The sequence below is a fragment of the Ursus maritimus genome, unplaced genomic scaffold (genome assembly GCF_017311325.1).
Source record: "Ursus maritimus isolate PB19 unplaced genomic scaffold, ASM1731132v1 scaffold_3, whole genome shotgun sequence".
NCBI lineage: Eukaryota > Metazoa > Chordata > Mammalia > Carnivora > Ursidae > Ursus > Ursus maritimus.
The window spans coordinates 40,809,375-40,822,731 of record NW_024425563.1 but is presented as its reverse complement, the minus strand read 5'-3'; the positions used below and the strand labels follow the sequence as shown (position 1 = coordinate 40,822,731).

Sequence of the window (13,357 nt, the reverse complement as noted above, 5' to 3'; positions counted from 1 at the left end):
TTTTGGAACTTGGTTTTTACAGTCTTTCACTATTATTAACTACGTTTTGTTGGATGTTCTTATAGCTAAATCTTAAATATATTCTCAAAATTATAAATATGTGGAAGTGGAATGTGTTGAGTCTGGGACCATGAAAACTTACGCTTTTGGTCTGTGAGGTCGGATTGCTCTTCAGAGAAATGATTTAAATTTATATTCCACCAGTCATGTAGGAGAGTGCTTATTTGTCAGCATCCTCACCCAGTACTGGGTACTACTATTCATTTCATTTTGTGCTCCAGGAGATCTTTTGGCATCATGGAAATGTTTTCTAACCTTGAAATGTTATATATCTTTATCTACTTTGGTAGCCACTAACCACATGGATCCTGAGCACTTGAAATATGACTAGTCCTAAATGAAGTGTGCGTATTTCAAAGATTATTATAAATAAAAAGGATGCAGAGCAATGAATATGTGAAATGAATCAGAATAATTTTTATATTGTATGCATGTTGAAATAGTGTTTGTATATACATTGGTTAAAACACATTATTAAAGTTAAATTCTTTTTTTTTTACTCTCAGTTTTTTAATGTATTTAGTGGAATAGTTATAATTGCATATCTGATTTATTTTATACTTTTATTAGGCAGTGCTGATCTAGACTCTAGACGATTCTTCCTTTTAAAAAAGCCCTGCTTCTTTAAAGCTTATGCTGTTTAACAGCAGCATGTTGTCACCCTTTTTAAATTTGCCAGGTTCTATTTATTCATTAAAGATGGCACCAAACACTTAGTTTTCCTTTCCTCCCCAAGCTCTGTCATCATTCTGGGGCATTTTTAGTGCCCATGTGTACAACTAGTTCAATAATTTAGCCTCACAATTTCTGGGTTGTGCTCGGGCCATCATTTTAATGGTCCCATGTGGTTATCATCTGGAACTTCTGTTCCACCTCTAGAATCTTAATTGTATGGCCCATTCTAACCACAAGTTCACATTCTTTTAGCTGTCTCATTTCCTTGTTTCCTACCTTTCATCCTTGACCCTCTTCATTTTTGTTCACTCAGTCACTTCAGCTCTACTTGTCAGCTCCGGTGATCCCTTGTACTTTTGTGCACATTTTCTGCAAAATAACAGTTTCAAATGACTGGTACAGCCTATTGGCTTGTACTTAAGTTGCAGAATGCTACTGGACAAAAAGATACTATGGCTTCTGGGATACATTCACACAGATTTGTGGTCTACAGCCTTAACCTGCATATAGAGTTGCTTGGCTCTTTCCTATGGACTCCTAGTCTTTCTCGCTATTCTTGTGGTTGTTTATTCAAATATTTTACCTCTTAATATTCCCTGGTCCTCCTCTCCTTAGAATTAGTAAATGATTTTGTCTCTGGCCCTTAGAGAAAACCTCATCCCTCACTCTAGAACATTGTATCCTAACTTACCTTTTTTTCAGCCACTTGTCTACTTGATCTTTTCTATTAGCATTTAAATGGGTGCAACTATCTCTCTCTTTTTTTTTCTTAAAACACTCCCTTGACTTTGTGTTATTCTCCAGGTTCTACCTTATTCACAGATAAGCGTTCAGAAAGAATTGTTTATACTCATTCGCAGTACTTATTCACTGTTTATTTACTTCAGTGTGCATTTTTCTTTTATCTTTCCCCTGTTCTGACAAAGGTCGCTGATAATGATAAGTAGATTCTTCTGTATCTTATATTGACCACTCCAGAGCATTTGGTTGACCACTTCTTGAAGAAGGCCACTACAATTGACCTCCTTGAACTGCTTCTAGGAACTACTTTTTTCCTCATCCTTTTTCATCTTTTTTCTAGATTTGTGGAGGTTGTGGGATGTTAGTGTTGGTTGGTTCTGGCCTGCTTCCTACTTTGTGTACTGTGTTTGAATTCATACCCATGGCCTTCATACCATTTAAGTGTTGTTGGCTTAAAATGTTTTGTCTGTTTCACTAGACATTTCTAGAACTTATAGCTTTTGTATATGCAAGCTGCGTACTAGACATTTGTCTCCCTAAAGTCCAGTTAGCAGCTTAAACTCAAGTGATTCCTGCTTTTAATGATTGGTACCACCTTAATCCAGTTCAAACCTAAATTCAGAAATCTCAATCTTAACACCCCCCCCCCAGGTTCGTTTTAGAGACCTGAAATTCGTCTCATTAATATCTAACTAGCACTGTCCAGTAGAAATTAATATGTCATATATGTAATTTAAGCTTTTCTAGTAGCCACATTTAAAAAGTAAAAAGAAACAGGTGCAATTAACTTTAGTTCATATTTTATGTCACCCAATATGACTGAAGTTTTATTTCAGCATGCAGTCACTATAAAAATTGAGGTATTTTTCATAATTTTTTTCATACTAAGTTTTCAAAATCTGGGGTGTATTTTGCACTTACAGCACATCTCAATTCAGACTAGCTAAATTTCAAGTTTTTGATAGCCACGTGTAGCTAGCTAGTGGGTACCTTAATAGACAGTAGAATTTTATAGCTTCTGTTTCTCTTCATCCTCACTTCTCACTTGGCCCAAATCCTGATCTTCTCCCTGGGTTACTGCAGCAGCTTTTGGGATTGCTATCATTCTGAGAACTCTTACAGTTCATCTTCAATATTCTTGTTAGTGGTAATTTTCTAAAATAAGAATGCAATTCTGCATGTGAATAAATGTGATTGTGCATACTTATGCTTCAAGTATTTTATGCTCTCCATAAGCTTTCAAGATGACGTCTAATCTAAGTTCCTTAGTGTGGCTAACAAAATCCTTTATGATCTGCCTTTTGCTCAAATTTCCTATGCTGTAGTGCCCAGACCCTGAAACTGAGATGTATTAAATTTGTAGTTCTCATAGAGAATCATGTTCTCCTTTTGCTTTGAGCCTTTGCAGTTACCAGCTAGTTTCCTTGAGACCCATGTTTTCCAGCACCTACCCACATTTCTCATCAGACTAAGGCCTACTAGTCCTTCGGGATCTGAAGGCTCTGACCTCAGAATAGGACCAAGCTCGCCTCCCCCCGTCCCGCCTTTTTCTTCTCATAGCCATCCTTCATGTTGCCTAGATGATGATATTTTATCACTGTGTTATTATAATTGCCTTCTAACTTACCTGACTTAGGTTCTTTGTTTCATAAGCAGGGATCTTGTTTTTATTAATTTTTGTGTACCTGATTGCTAGTTACATACATTGTGAAGGTCCAGTAACTATGTTGATTGAATGAGAGAGTAATTCTATATAAGTAGAGATCTAGATTCCAAGTTCAGAGTAAAGAAAAAGTTTTAAATTTTAAGTTATCTTATTCTTAAATGTATTCATAGAATTAAATATTAAAATATTTTAAGCAGATTAACTAGGAATCTGGAATAGAGAAAATAAAAGTTGGTTTCATCAGTACATAATTGCTCATCTCAGTGAAAAGGGAGGAGCTGGGGGCAGGCAAGCTTAGACATGAACTTTTCAAAAAGGTTAGGATGAGAGGACATTAAAGCCAATATTTAGTACATACCCATGCAATCTTGTAACATTTTAGTGTTCTTGTTATATTAAATCTGGAATCTAGGTATTTTTAATACCAGTTATATTTAAAATACTTAAACCATTTAAATGGTGACATTCTTTAATTTTTCCATTGGATTATGTAAGACTAAGCAAGTGCTGGATAGTTTATGTATATGATGTAAGGCTTTTAAGAATACTAAGGAGTAGACAAGTAAAATTATGTATCAATATCCTTTTGTTTTGTAATGTGTAGTTTTTTGTATTTAGAATTGCTTAAATTTTAGAAGAAACTTAATTATTTTTGTCCATGTGTAAAACAGTGTACAATATATGTATGTTTTAAATTCCAAAGGGCACAAATTGAGCTTGAAGTTAATTAAGACCAGATGTTTATCTTTGAAATTTAAAGTTATGGATAAAAACGTTGGATATTTGTAGCCTAATTTTTTTTTTAATTGCAGTTATTAAGGGGAGGAATAGAGTTCTGGTGATATTAAGGTAGTTTGGGTTTGAATCTCATTTTGTAAAGATGAGGGAAGTCGAAGTTTTGTAGTACATCTTAGCATGGGTATGTTTTAATTTTCCTCAGATTCTGAGTTTTGTCAGGCTTCCTTTCTGTTACAATTCTCCTTGTTCAATTTTGTTGTTGTTATGGAAATGTATATTTGGCATTTTTCAAAATAAATTGCTGCTTTTCTTTTGGAAAATTTGTTAAAACATATTAATATTCAGACTTTTAAAAACAGTAATGGATTTCAGATGCCAAGATTTTCATAACTGTATTCTTTGGAATCGGAACAAATGGCAAGAGAAGGTGAAGCATTCTTAAGGGTTCCAATAATCTATCAGTTGGAACCTATTTGAAGCATCTTGTTCTTCAAATATAATTGATTTCTAGAAATAAGGTTAAAAAAGTTAAAACACTGAGATTACTGAATATTGTATTTAAGTTGATTTTTCCACAGTTAGTGAAATAACAAGCAGTGAATTGTTGTGATTTGATTTTCTTAAATAAGAATTATGACATGGAGATTTGGCATAGTAACTAAAAGATTTTTGTAGATATATGCCTTTAGAAATGATGATTTGATAACTGCTTATTTTTATGTAATTCATGTTTCAAATCAAGTAATACTTTTAAGACCTTAAGGTATTTTGGTGGAAGCCTGCGTGAGAATATACTTTTATCTATATTCACATGCTTATAAGTGTCACAGTTATATCACTCACATCTATAAATAATGTTTCTTATCCAGAGATTATATTTCACACTGGTACTGTGAACATTTTATTTGCCCAGGAAAAGAATCAGTGGGTGGTTGAGTCTTCTGAATTACAAACTGTGGTTGATTTTAGAATTTGGGGTAAGGAATGATTTTTATGAAATGTGAAAAGTCTATATGTTTTAATCAACCCATGATATATTATTAGTATATTCCCAAAGTCTTCTTTCTTTCTTTCTTTCTTTCTTTTTCTTTCTTTCTTTCTTTCTTTTTTTTTTTTTTTTGGCTTTGAACACAGTTTTTTCCTCAGAAGGAATTTTCCTAAAAGTATGTATTTTAGCCATTTAGCTTTTTAAAATACCTCTCACGTATCAGCACTTTCTTAAGAATATAGAGATGAGTATGACATGGTTTTCTTCCTCTGGGAAATAATTATAGGGGGCTGGTAAGTAATGTGTTTAATTTTAAAATAATTTAATTTAAAATATAAAATTATTTAAGTGTTATAATAGTTATGTGCAAAGAATTATTTACCCTGAACCTACTCACTCTTCTTCTTCACTATGTTACTGAGACGGCTTTTATCCAAAGTTACCAGTAACCTTATTTTTATGGTTATGTGTTTGGTATTTCATTTGACCTTTTAGTGGCATTTAACCCAGTTGAGTGACTTTGAGCCATTCCTGGTTTTCCTTCTCGATGACTTATCTTTCTCACTCTCTGCCTGACATCTCGGTATTGGAGTGCTCCAGGACTCTGGCTAGACCCCCTAATCTATAGTTTCTCCTCGAGAATCCAGCCCTCTGCTAGTACTACTTATGTGCTTATGATTCCTAAATCTATGTTTTCAGCACTAACCAACCCTGCAGTTTCTGGACTTACGTATTTATCTGCCTACTGGCCTTCTTGAACATATAATGGACACATCAAACTTAACACATTCAATGCTGTTTTTGATTTTGACGATTTGGGCTCTCACCACCTAATCTTTTATTCCCCTTATTGTTCCTATTTTTCCTTAGAGATATCACTCCATTGAGTTGTTTAAGCCAAAAACCTAGGAGTTATCTTAGTCTATTTTTCCTTCACCAGTCACATCCAGTGCATCAGCAATGTCCTGGTAGTTTTACCTTCAAAATATATTCTGAACCCTTCCTATCCCTTCTTGCTTCCACACCATCTAAATTCAGTACACCCTTTTTTTCTTGGACTATTGCAGTAGGCTCCTTACTAGTTTTCTTATTACCACTTCTCTTAGCCGTGAGAGCTATCTTTAAAACACAATCAGGTCAGGTCACTTGCTTCTGTACAACCCTCTAGTGGCTTCCCATCATGCCTAAAATAACATCCAAATTTCTTACTTTGGCTGGGTCCCACATGATCTGGCCTCTGCCTACCTCCCTGACCTCATTTTCTATCACTTTTCTGCCTGATCCACCGCCTTACTTCATTGTAGTTCATGTACCTTCTTTTTGGTCTAAAAGTACTAAGTTCATCTCCACTTTAGGTCCCAACCCCTTTGCATAGAAATTTTTCCCCCCTTTTCTTAATTCATTCCCAATATTATGCTATATGTCAAAGACTGTTCTAGGACTTGAGGATAAAGCAATGAATAAGACACATGGACATACTCCCTGGCATTTTTCTATGCCTTTGTCTGGAGCGTTCCTTGAATATGCAACCTAAAATACTCTTTCAGAAACTTTTTCAACTCTCCCAGATGGCGGCTTCTTTTTTGATGCCACAGTTTATGTAATTTATTTAATCTCTACCTTGATGGAGCTCACACTGTAGTTGGAGGTGGAGTAGGGTGGAGATTGCAAAAAATATGATGAGTAAAATGTGTGTTAGATGGTAAAAAAAAAAGCGCTAAGGAGAAAAACATAAAGCTGCAGCAAAGTGTGGAGGAGAATGGAGTTGTAATTTTAGATAAGGTGGTCAGGGCAGGCCTCTGTGAAGTTGGCATTTGAATATCATCATCTGTTCCAGGTTGTGATATAACTCATAGATTTGTGTCAATATAAAATATAGATGTACACTTTTCACAGACATTTTGTCCAAAGTTAATCTACTTTCTTTGTGCTTCGTTAGTTGCTTTTCAGTTTTCACAGATCACATTTTCATCACAGCTTCATCTTCCCATTTGTTGCTTGCTATGTTTAGCTTCCTTCCCTTTCCTGTATCTACAAGTCTGAATTCCATTTCTGAACTTTAATCAATAGAACTTGAAATATAGCATTGTATAAAGATTTTTAACTAAAACATTTCTATTTATCTGATATGGGCTCTTTTAATTAAGGGATTAACAAAGCAAAATTGCATGAAAGTTACATTTTTTTCCATGGGATCTAAACTTGGTCCTTATATAACCTTGATAAAACTTCATACTTGACAACTTTTCTACCATTTCTTTTAAAACTTTAAGGGCAGGGCATAGTAATTGGCTTTTATAAAAAGATAAGAGGTCTTCAGGAGAGCTGCTGAACATTAAAAGTCACTGGGCCTTATATCCCACAAAAAAAGTATTATTTGACATGTGTGGAGTCTGTTCTCACTTCATTTGTAATTTACTTCTAATATATTGAGTTACATGTAAGTAACTTTCATTTTTCCCTCTGTTTTTTGCGATGTTCCAATGGATTTGCCTTTCCTGTTTGGACTGAAATGTGTCATATACAATTCTTGGAATTCCTCATTTACTGTTCCTCTGTGGATCTGTTCTGATGGAATCTGGAACACTGGAATGATGGAAATATGTTCTTTACAAAGTAGCTGTGAGTATATGAGATAATTTATACAGAGATGTTTTCAGTCTAAATTAACTTAAATTTAACTTACAGTTGAATGGAATACGAGCTAAGGAAGCCTTAAATTTAATACAAATTTTTAGCTTTACACATAGTAGGCTTTCAAATATTTGATTTTAAAATACTGTATCCTGATCAGTATCCTAGTTAGTATTTAAAATTAGCTTTTCCATTTAATTAACTTGGTTATCCTGTCAACATTTGGCTTAAAGATTAGTTTATATGAATCAAAAAAAAAGGCTGAAAAGGTGGTGGATGGAATATTTTGTTACATGTGATACTCGTGAGGAATGCAGATTGCTATTTGTTAAATCCAAGTGTGTTGAGTTAATGCTTTGATCTCATGAGTGTTTTTCTTTAGTGAGACATTGAATGTATCAAAAACTTTTAAGAGAAATATGTACCTCTTAGGAATATTTTGCCATTGTATTTTAATGATGACTAAGACCTACCTCTAAGTAAAATTAGCCGGTAAGACTACTCACTCAGATGGTCTGAACTATGGACAGTTTTTCTCACCATTGGGTAAGTTAAAAGTCAGATTTAATTACTACACCAATTTAAAAGTAGGTTTCTTTGAATTACTCATGAAACTATTGTTGAGGTCATCAAAGAATCAAAAACCATGCAGATAACTGAATTCTGATTTTCTCTGAAATTGGGATGAATCTGATGTCCCCGATGAGGGAGGCAACATGGATCATTAGAAATGCTGAAGGGGTATAATTGGACCTGGTATTAATAGCTTGAAAGATATTGTTTACTTATTTACATTGACCATGAGAGCTTTTAAGAATTTATGAGAAAATTGTTTTAAACTCAACATTTGATTTCATTTCATGAATAAGAAGACAAATTTCAAGAAATTCATACCTGTGGTAATTAGTATGAGCAAAGGGATAATTAAAAGAGTTCTTACTATAAGGGGGTTTGAATTTTTTTTGTTGTGAAAAATCCTTTATATTGGGGTTTTGTGGGGGGTTTTTTTGTTTTTTTTTCTTTTAGCTGATTGATCAGAATCTTGTTATTGACTCATTGTGAGTTGAAATCTTTGCTCTGAGGCAGGTTTCTTTGGTTTTTATTTTTCGCCCTTGGGTTTTTATAATTGTTATATTGTCAAATCAACTCATACTTCTAATTTATTTTGTTTATTGCTACAGTTAATACTTTTATTGGTAACACTGTAAAATCAGTTTGATTTACCATGATAATAGTTTGTATAGTTTTCTAAAATAGGTTATTGATGGGAATTTGAAATCTGTGACAGGAGTTTTGTTAATACATGAATAACTTGGCCCTTTTTGCTTTTCTCAGCAACAGAAGAACCTTGAAGGCTATGTGGGATTTGCAAATCTCCCAAATCAAGTGTACAGAAAATCAGTGAAGAGAGGGTTTGAATTCACACTTATGGTTGTGGGTAAGATATGTTTTCTTACTAAAATTGGATTTTGATCTGAGTTTTAAGTTACTAATCAACTCTGAATGAATTTAAGAAGGCAGTAGTCTAAATGCCTGTAGAAATCGTATTATATCTTATGTGAATACATTTTTTTTTGGAAGATTTTATTTATTTGAGAGAGAGAGAGAGAGCGTGAGCGCATGAGCAGGGCTAAGGGCAGAGGGACAAGTAGACTCCTCAATGAGCGGGGAGCCCCACACAGGGATCCATCGTAAGACCCTGAGATTATGACCTGAGCCGAAGTCAGATGTTTAACCGACTGAGCCACTCAGGTGCCCCTTACGTGAATACATGTTAAAGTTTAACTTGGTAGCATGATAGGATTTATATATTTTCTTATCTCTTTTTTTAAGGTGGCACAATTTTAGAAACTAAGTAAAAGTTGAAAAACGGTGGGGGTGGTAGAGGAATAGAACACTATAAAGAAATTCTCTTCAATTGGTAATGCTACAAAAGGAAATAGTGTCTGGTGATTACTTATTACTCCAGGATAATTTTATCCTCTGGTTTATATACTATAGTGGAGTCTTATCACATGAGCATTTAACTTAAACATACATGCTCTGAATTTGAGAAAGAAGAATGGGGTAGAGGTTCATAATCATGTGAGTGATTACCCTGCAAATTCATTCAGTGAGTCTAAGCTCTGTAGTGAGTGAAATGTGGCTTTGTTTTCTAATTCAGTCTCATTTTTCTTACGTATTTTATCCTATGAACACCATACTCTGCCTGAAGTCCATTTTAAGAGATCGTCAAAGGTTATTTTGACTGTATGTTGATACCGTCATTGTTATATTTAAAGAAACAGTATATCATATATAAGATTAGTAATCTTCAGCATATAATATTTTCACCTCATAGAGGCTGACTTTAGAATGTAAATCCTAAGGATGATGAAACTTTGTATTTCCCTATACGTTTTAAGAAGGTGAAAGGCAGGATAATGGATTCACTGTCCTTGACAGAGAAAATTGAGTTGATGTGGGGTCTTTTTTGTAGTGTTCATTAATTTTTGCTAATTACATTCAACTCCTATTGTTTTTATTTGGGTGTGGAATTAGATTAATTGAATTAGCTCTGAAATACTCCTTCATTAAAGGGAAGACTATTTTATCAATTGACCAGATTATTTTTCCCGATGGTCACATTGTGGCTGTTTGGAAATATCTCTGTTGGATAGTTTAGTTAAAACATGGTACAAGGAGGGGCGCCTGGGTAGCGCAGTTGTTAAAGCGTCTGCCTTCGGCTCAGGGCATGATCCTGGCGTTCCGGGATCGAGTCCCGCATCGGGCTCCTCCGCTGGGAGCCTGCTTCTTCCTCTCCCACTCCCCCTGCTTGTGTTCCCTCTCTCGCTGGCTGTCTCTCTGTCACATAAATAAATAAAATCTTAAAAAAAAAAAAACAAAAAAAAAAAACATGGTACAAGGAGCACCTGGGTGGCACAGTCGTTAAGCGTCTGCTTTCGGCTCAGGTGATCCCGGCGTTATGGGATCAAGCCCCACATCAGGTTACTTTGCTGGGAGCCTGCTTCTTCCTTTCCTACTCCCCCTGCTTGTGTTCCCTCTCTCTCTGGCTGTCTCCCTCTGTCAAATAAATAAATAAAATCTTTAAAAAAAATAATAAAAATAAAACATGGTACAAAGTCTGCAAACTTGATGTTTAGTAGAGTTGGTTAACTTGGCTGTCTCTGGTTGAGTAGAAGTATAGCATACCCAGCTTGCAAATTGCTGCTGTGAAGCAGAGGTGGGTCTAGATAGATGGATAAAACATGAGAACATACCTTTCCTTTTGTAGAGTAGTTAACATGATCATTATATGTGAAGAAATACTGAATCTTACCTTTACATATATGACATTTGTGATCTTAAATGACAAACTACACAAATACAAGATCATTTTGTAATTTGTAAGAAAAGTTTCTATGTCTGTTAGGAGAACTATAACAATTAAAAAAAAATTTCAATACTAAAATTTTAGTTTGAAGAATAACTTCTTGAACATATACTTAGTAGAATAATATTTGGGGATCAAGGCCAGATATTTGGTTTAAAATCTCTGGCATTTTTCCAGGTGAAAAAAATTTAAGTCAGCTGAAATGATTTTTAGAGGAAATATGCAGTCTCTGAAAATATCTTATTTATTAGTTTCTGGTCAGTCCTTTTTTGAACTACAGCTTTTGTTTTTTCTTTTCCTTGATACGACTTCGGCTGGAATTAAAGGAGAATGGGTGTTAATATCCTGACCCACTTTGCCTTGAACATTAGTGTTTAATTAAATCTTTTCATCTACATAGTTAGAGTATCTAACATAGTCACCTTTTAAGTAAGTGTCTAATACATGGTTGGTTTTTCTGACTTTAGGCCAAATCTAACAGCATTGTTTGCAAATCACAGAAAGCTAAAGCTAACCTTGCTTTATTATTCTTAACTGCAAGCTTTTCCTTATAAGCTAAGTCCTCATTTTTAATTTAAATTTTACTTAGTTAACATACAATGCAATAATGGTTTCTGAGAAATCAGTGACTCATCGCATACAACACCCAGTGCTCATCACAGGTGCCCTCCTTCATACCCATCACCCATTTAGCCCATCCTCCATCAACCCTCAGTTTGTTCTCTATCATTGAGAGTCTCTTATGGCTTGTTTTCCTCTCTCCTTTTTTTCTTTTCCCCTTTCCCATATGTACATCTGTTTTCTTTCTTAAATTCGACATATGAGTGAGATCATATGGTATTTATCTTTCTCTGACTTATTTTACTTAGCATAATACACTCTAGCTCCATCCACGTCATTGCAAATGGCAATATTTCTTTCTTTTTGGTGGCTGAGTAATTGTCCATACGTATACAATAGTCCGTACATAAACACACACACACACACACACAAGCGCGCACGCACACGCACATATATCTCACATCTTTATCCATTCATCAGTGGCTGGGCATTTGGGCTCTCTCCATAGTTTGGCTATTGTTGATAATGCTGCTATAAACATTGGACTGCATGTAGCCCTTTGAATCTATATTTTTGTATCGTTTGGATAAATACCTAGTAGTGCAATCCTGGATCATAGGGTAGTTCTATTTTTAACATTTTGAGGAACCTCCAAACTGTCCTCCAGAGTGGCTGCACCAGTTTGCCTTCCCACCAACAGAGCAAGAGGGTTACCCTTTCTCTGCATCCTTAGCTGCACCTGTTGTTTCTTGTGTTGTTAGTTTTAGCCGTTCTGTAATTCCTCATTTTTGAGATATAAACTCAGAGTAGTTTTAGCTTTTATAATGATTCTTAGTTTAAGACTTATATATTGATACAAACAGAATCTATATTTAACAGTTGATTTCTTTATGAAACTCTATCCTTTGTTAGAAAACCTTTATCCAGTAACCTTGCCTGGAAAGCAAAATTTATTGAGTACTTATTTAAGTGCCTTCTTTGTATCAGGGAGGCATAGTGTATATTCCCATATCTTAAAGGAGTTTATAATTTATATGACAACATAAAGTACACATAAAAAGGTAAGTAACATTTCTAGGAAGTACTTAGGAATCAGTGGAGTCATACAAAAATTAAGGGCCGTAGTAGAAGGGTTTGGAGAGCTTGTCCCTGGTTGGAGATTATTTTTTCCTTATTTGAGGAGGAGAGGTAATAGGACAGATTTTGAAGAATAGAATTGGGATAGACATTGAGTCGATGGTCCATTTGGAAAAATAACAGCCAATACCTGCATAACCTATTATGTGTCAGACAGTGTTCTGAGTATGTACCTAACTCAAACAAACCTTAACAACAGCCTATTAAGTCGGTATTATTGTTATCCCCATTTTAGAGATAAGAGAGAAACTGAGGCATGGAGAGATTAGGTTACTTGCCCATGGTGACATTCCTAAGCAGATGGTAAAACCAAACCCAGTCTACTTCTCATTTAGTGTGGTATGCTCTTAAATACTATGCACAGGCTCATTTGGGGGTATTGAATAGAGTGCAGAGCTCAGTAGAGTGCATCCAGTATGCCTTGAACTTAAACGATTTCATCTGAATGTTCTGTTTTTCCTAAAAAAATGAAAGAGACAAAGAGAAATGAGAGGGGTAGCGGGGCAGGAATGATTGGGAATTAAAGAACTTGAATACTTGTGTGAGCAGTTTTTTTCTGCCATTCCACTGGAATGAGTTATGTGGCCTAGGGCAGGTATGAAGTGGGAGAGGTGAATTTTCTATTTCCCCAGTCATTTTCAGCTTCCACATACTTTCATATTGTGAATATTTTACCTTGCTGAATGTCAATGTAGAGACTATATGGTACATTAAACTAATTACTTTTTATATTTTCAGACACAGTATCTGTTTTGGTGTAGGAAGAAAAATAGGTTGTCAGTTT

At 34.9% G+C, this 13,357-nt stretch overlaps 1 protein-coding gene across 3 annotated transcripts in view; it reads left to right on the top strand.

Annotated features, from left to right (window-relative positions):
- SEPTIN7 (septin 7) overlaps positions 1-13,357 on the top strand; it is a 122,256-nt gene that overhangs the window by 21,473 nt on the left and 87,426 nt on the right. For 2 of the 3 annotated variants that reach the window (XM_040644104.1, XM_040644105.1), the window contains exon 3: positions 8,838-8,940. In XM_040644104.1, coding sequence (XP_040500038.1) covers positions 8,838-8,940 — 103 coding nt within the window. Of the gene's footprint in view, positions 1-7,471; positions 7,491-8,837; positions 8,941-13,357 lie in introns of those variants that run through there. The other variant, XM_040644106.1, reaches the window with a different exon arrangement.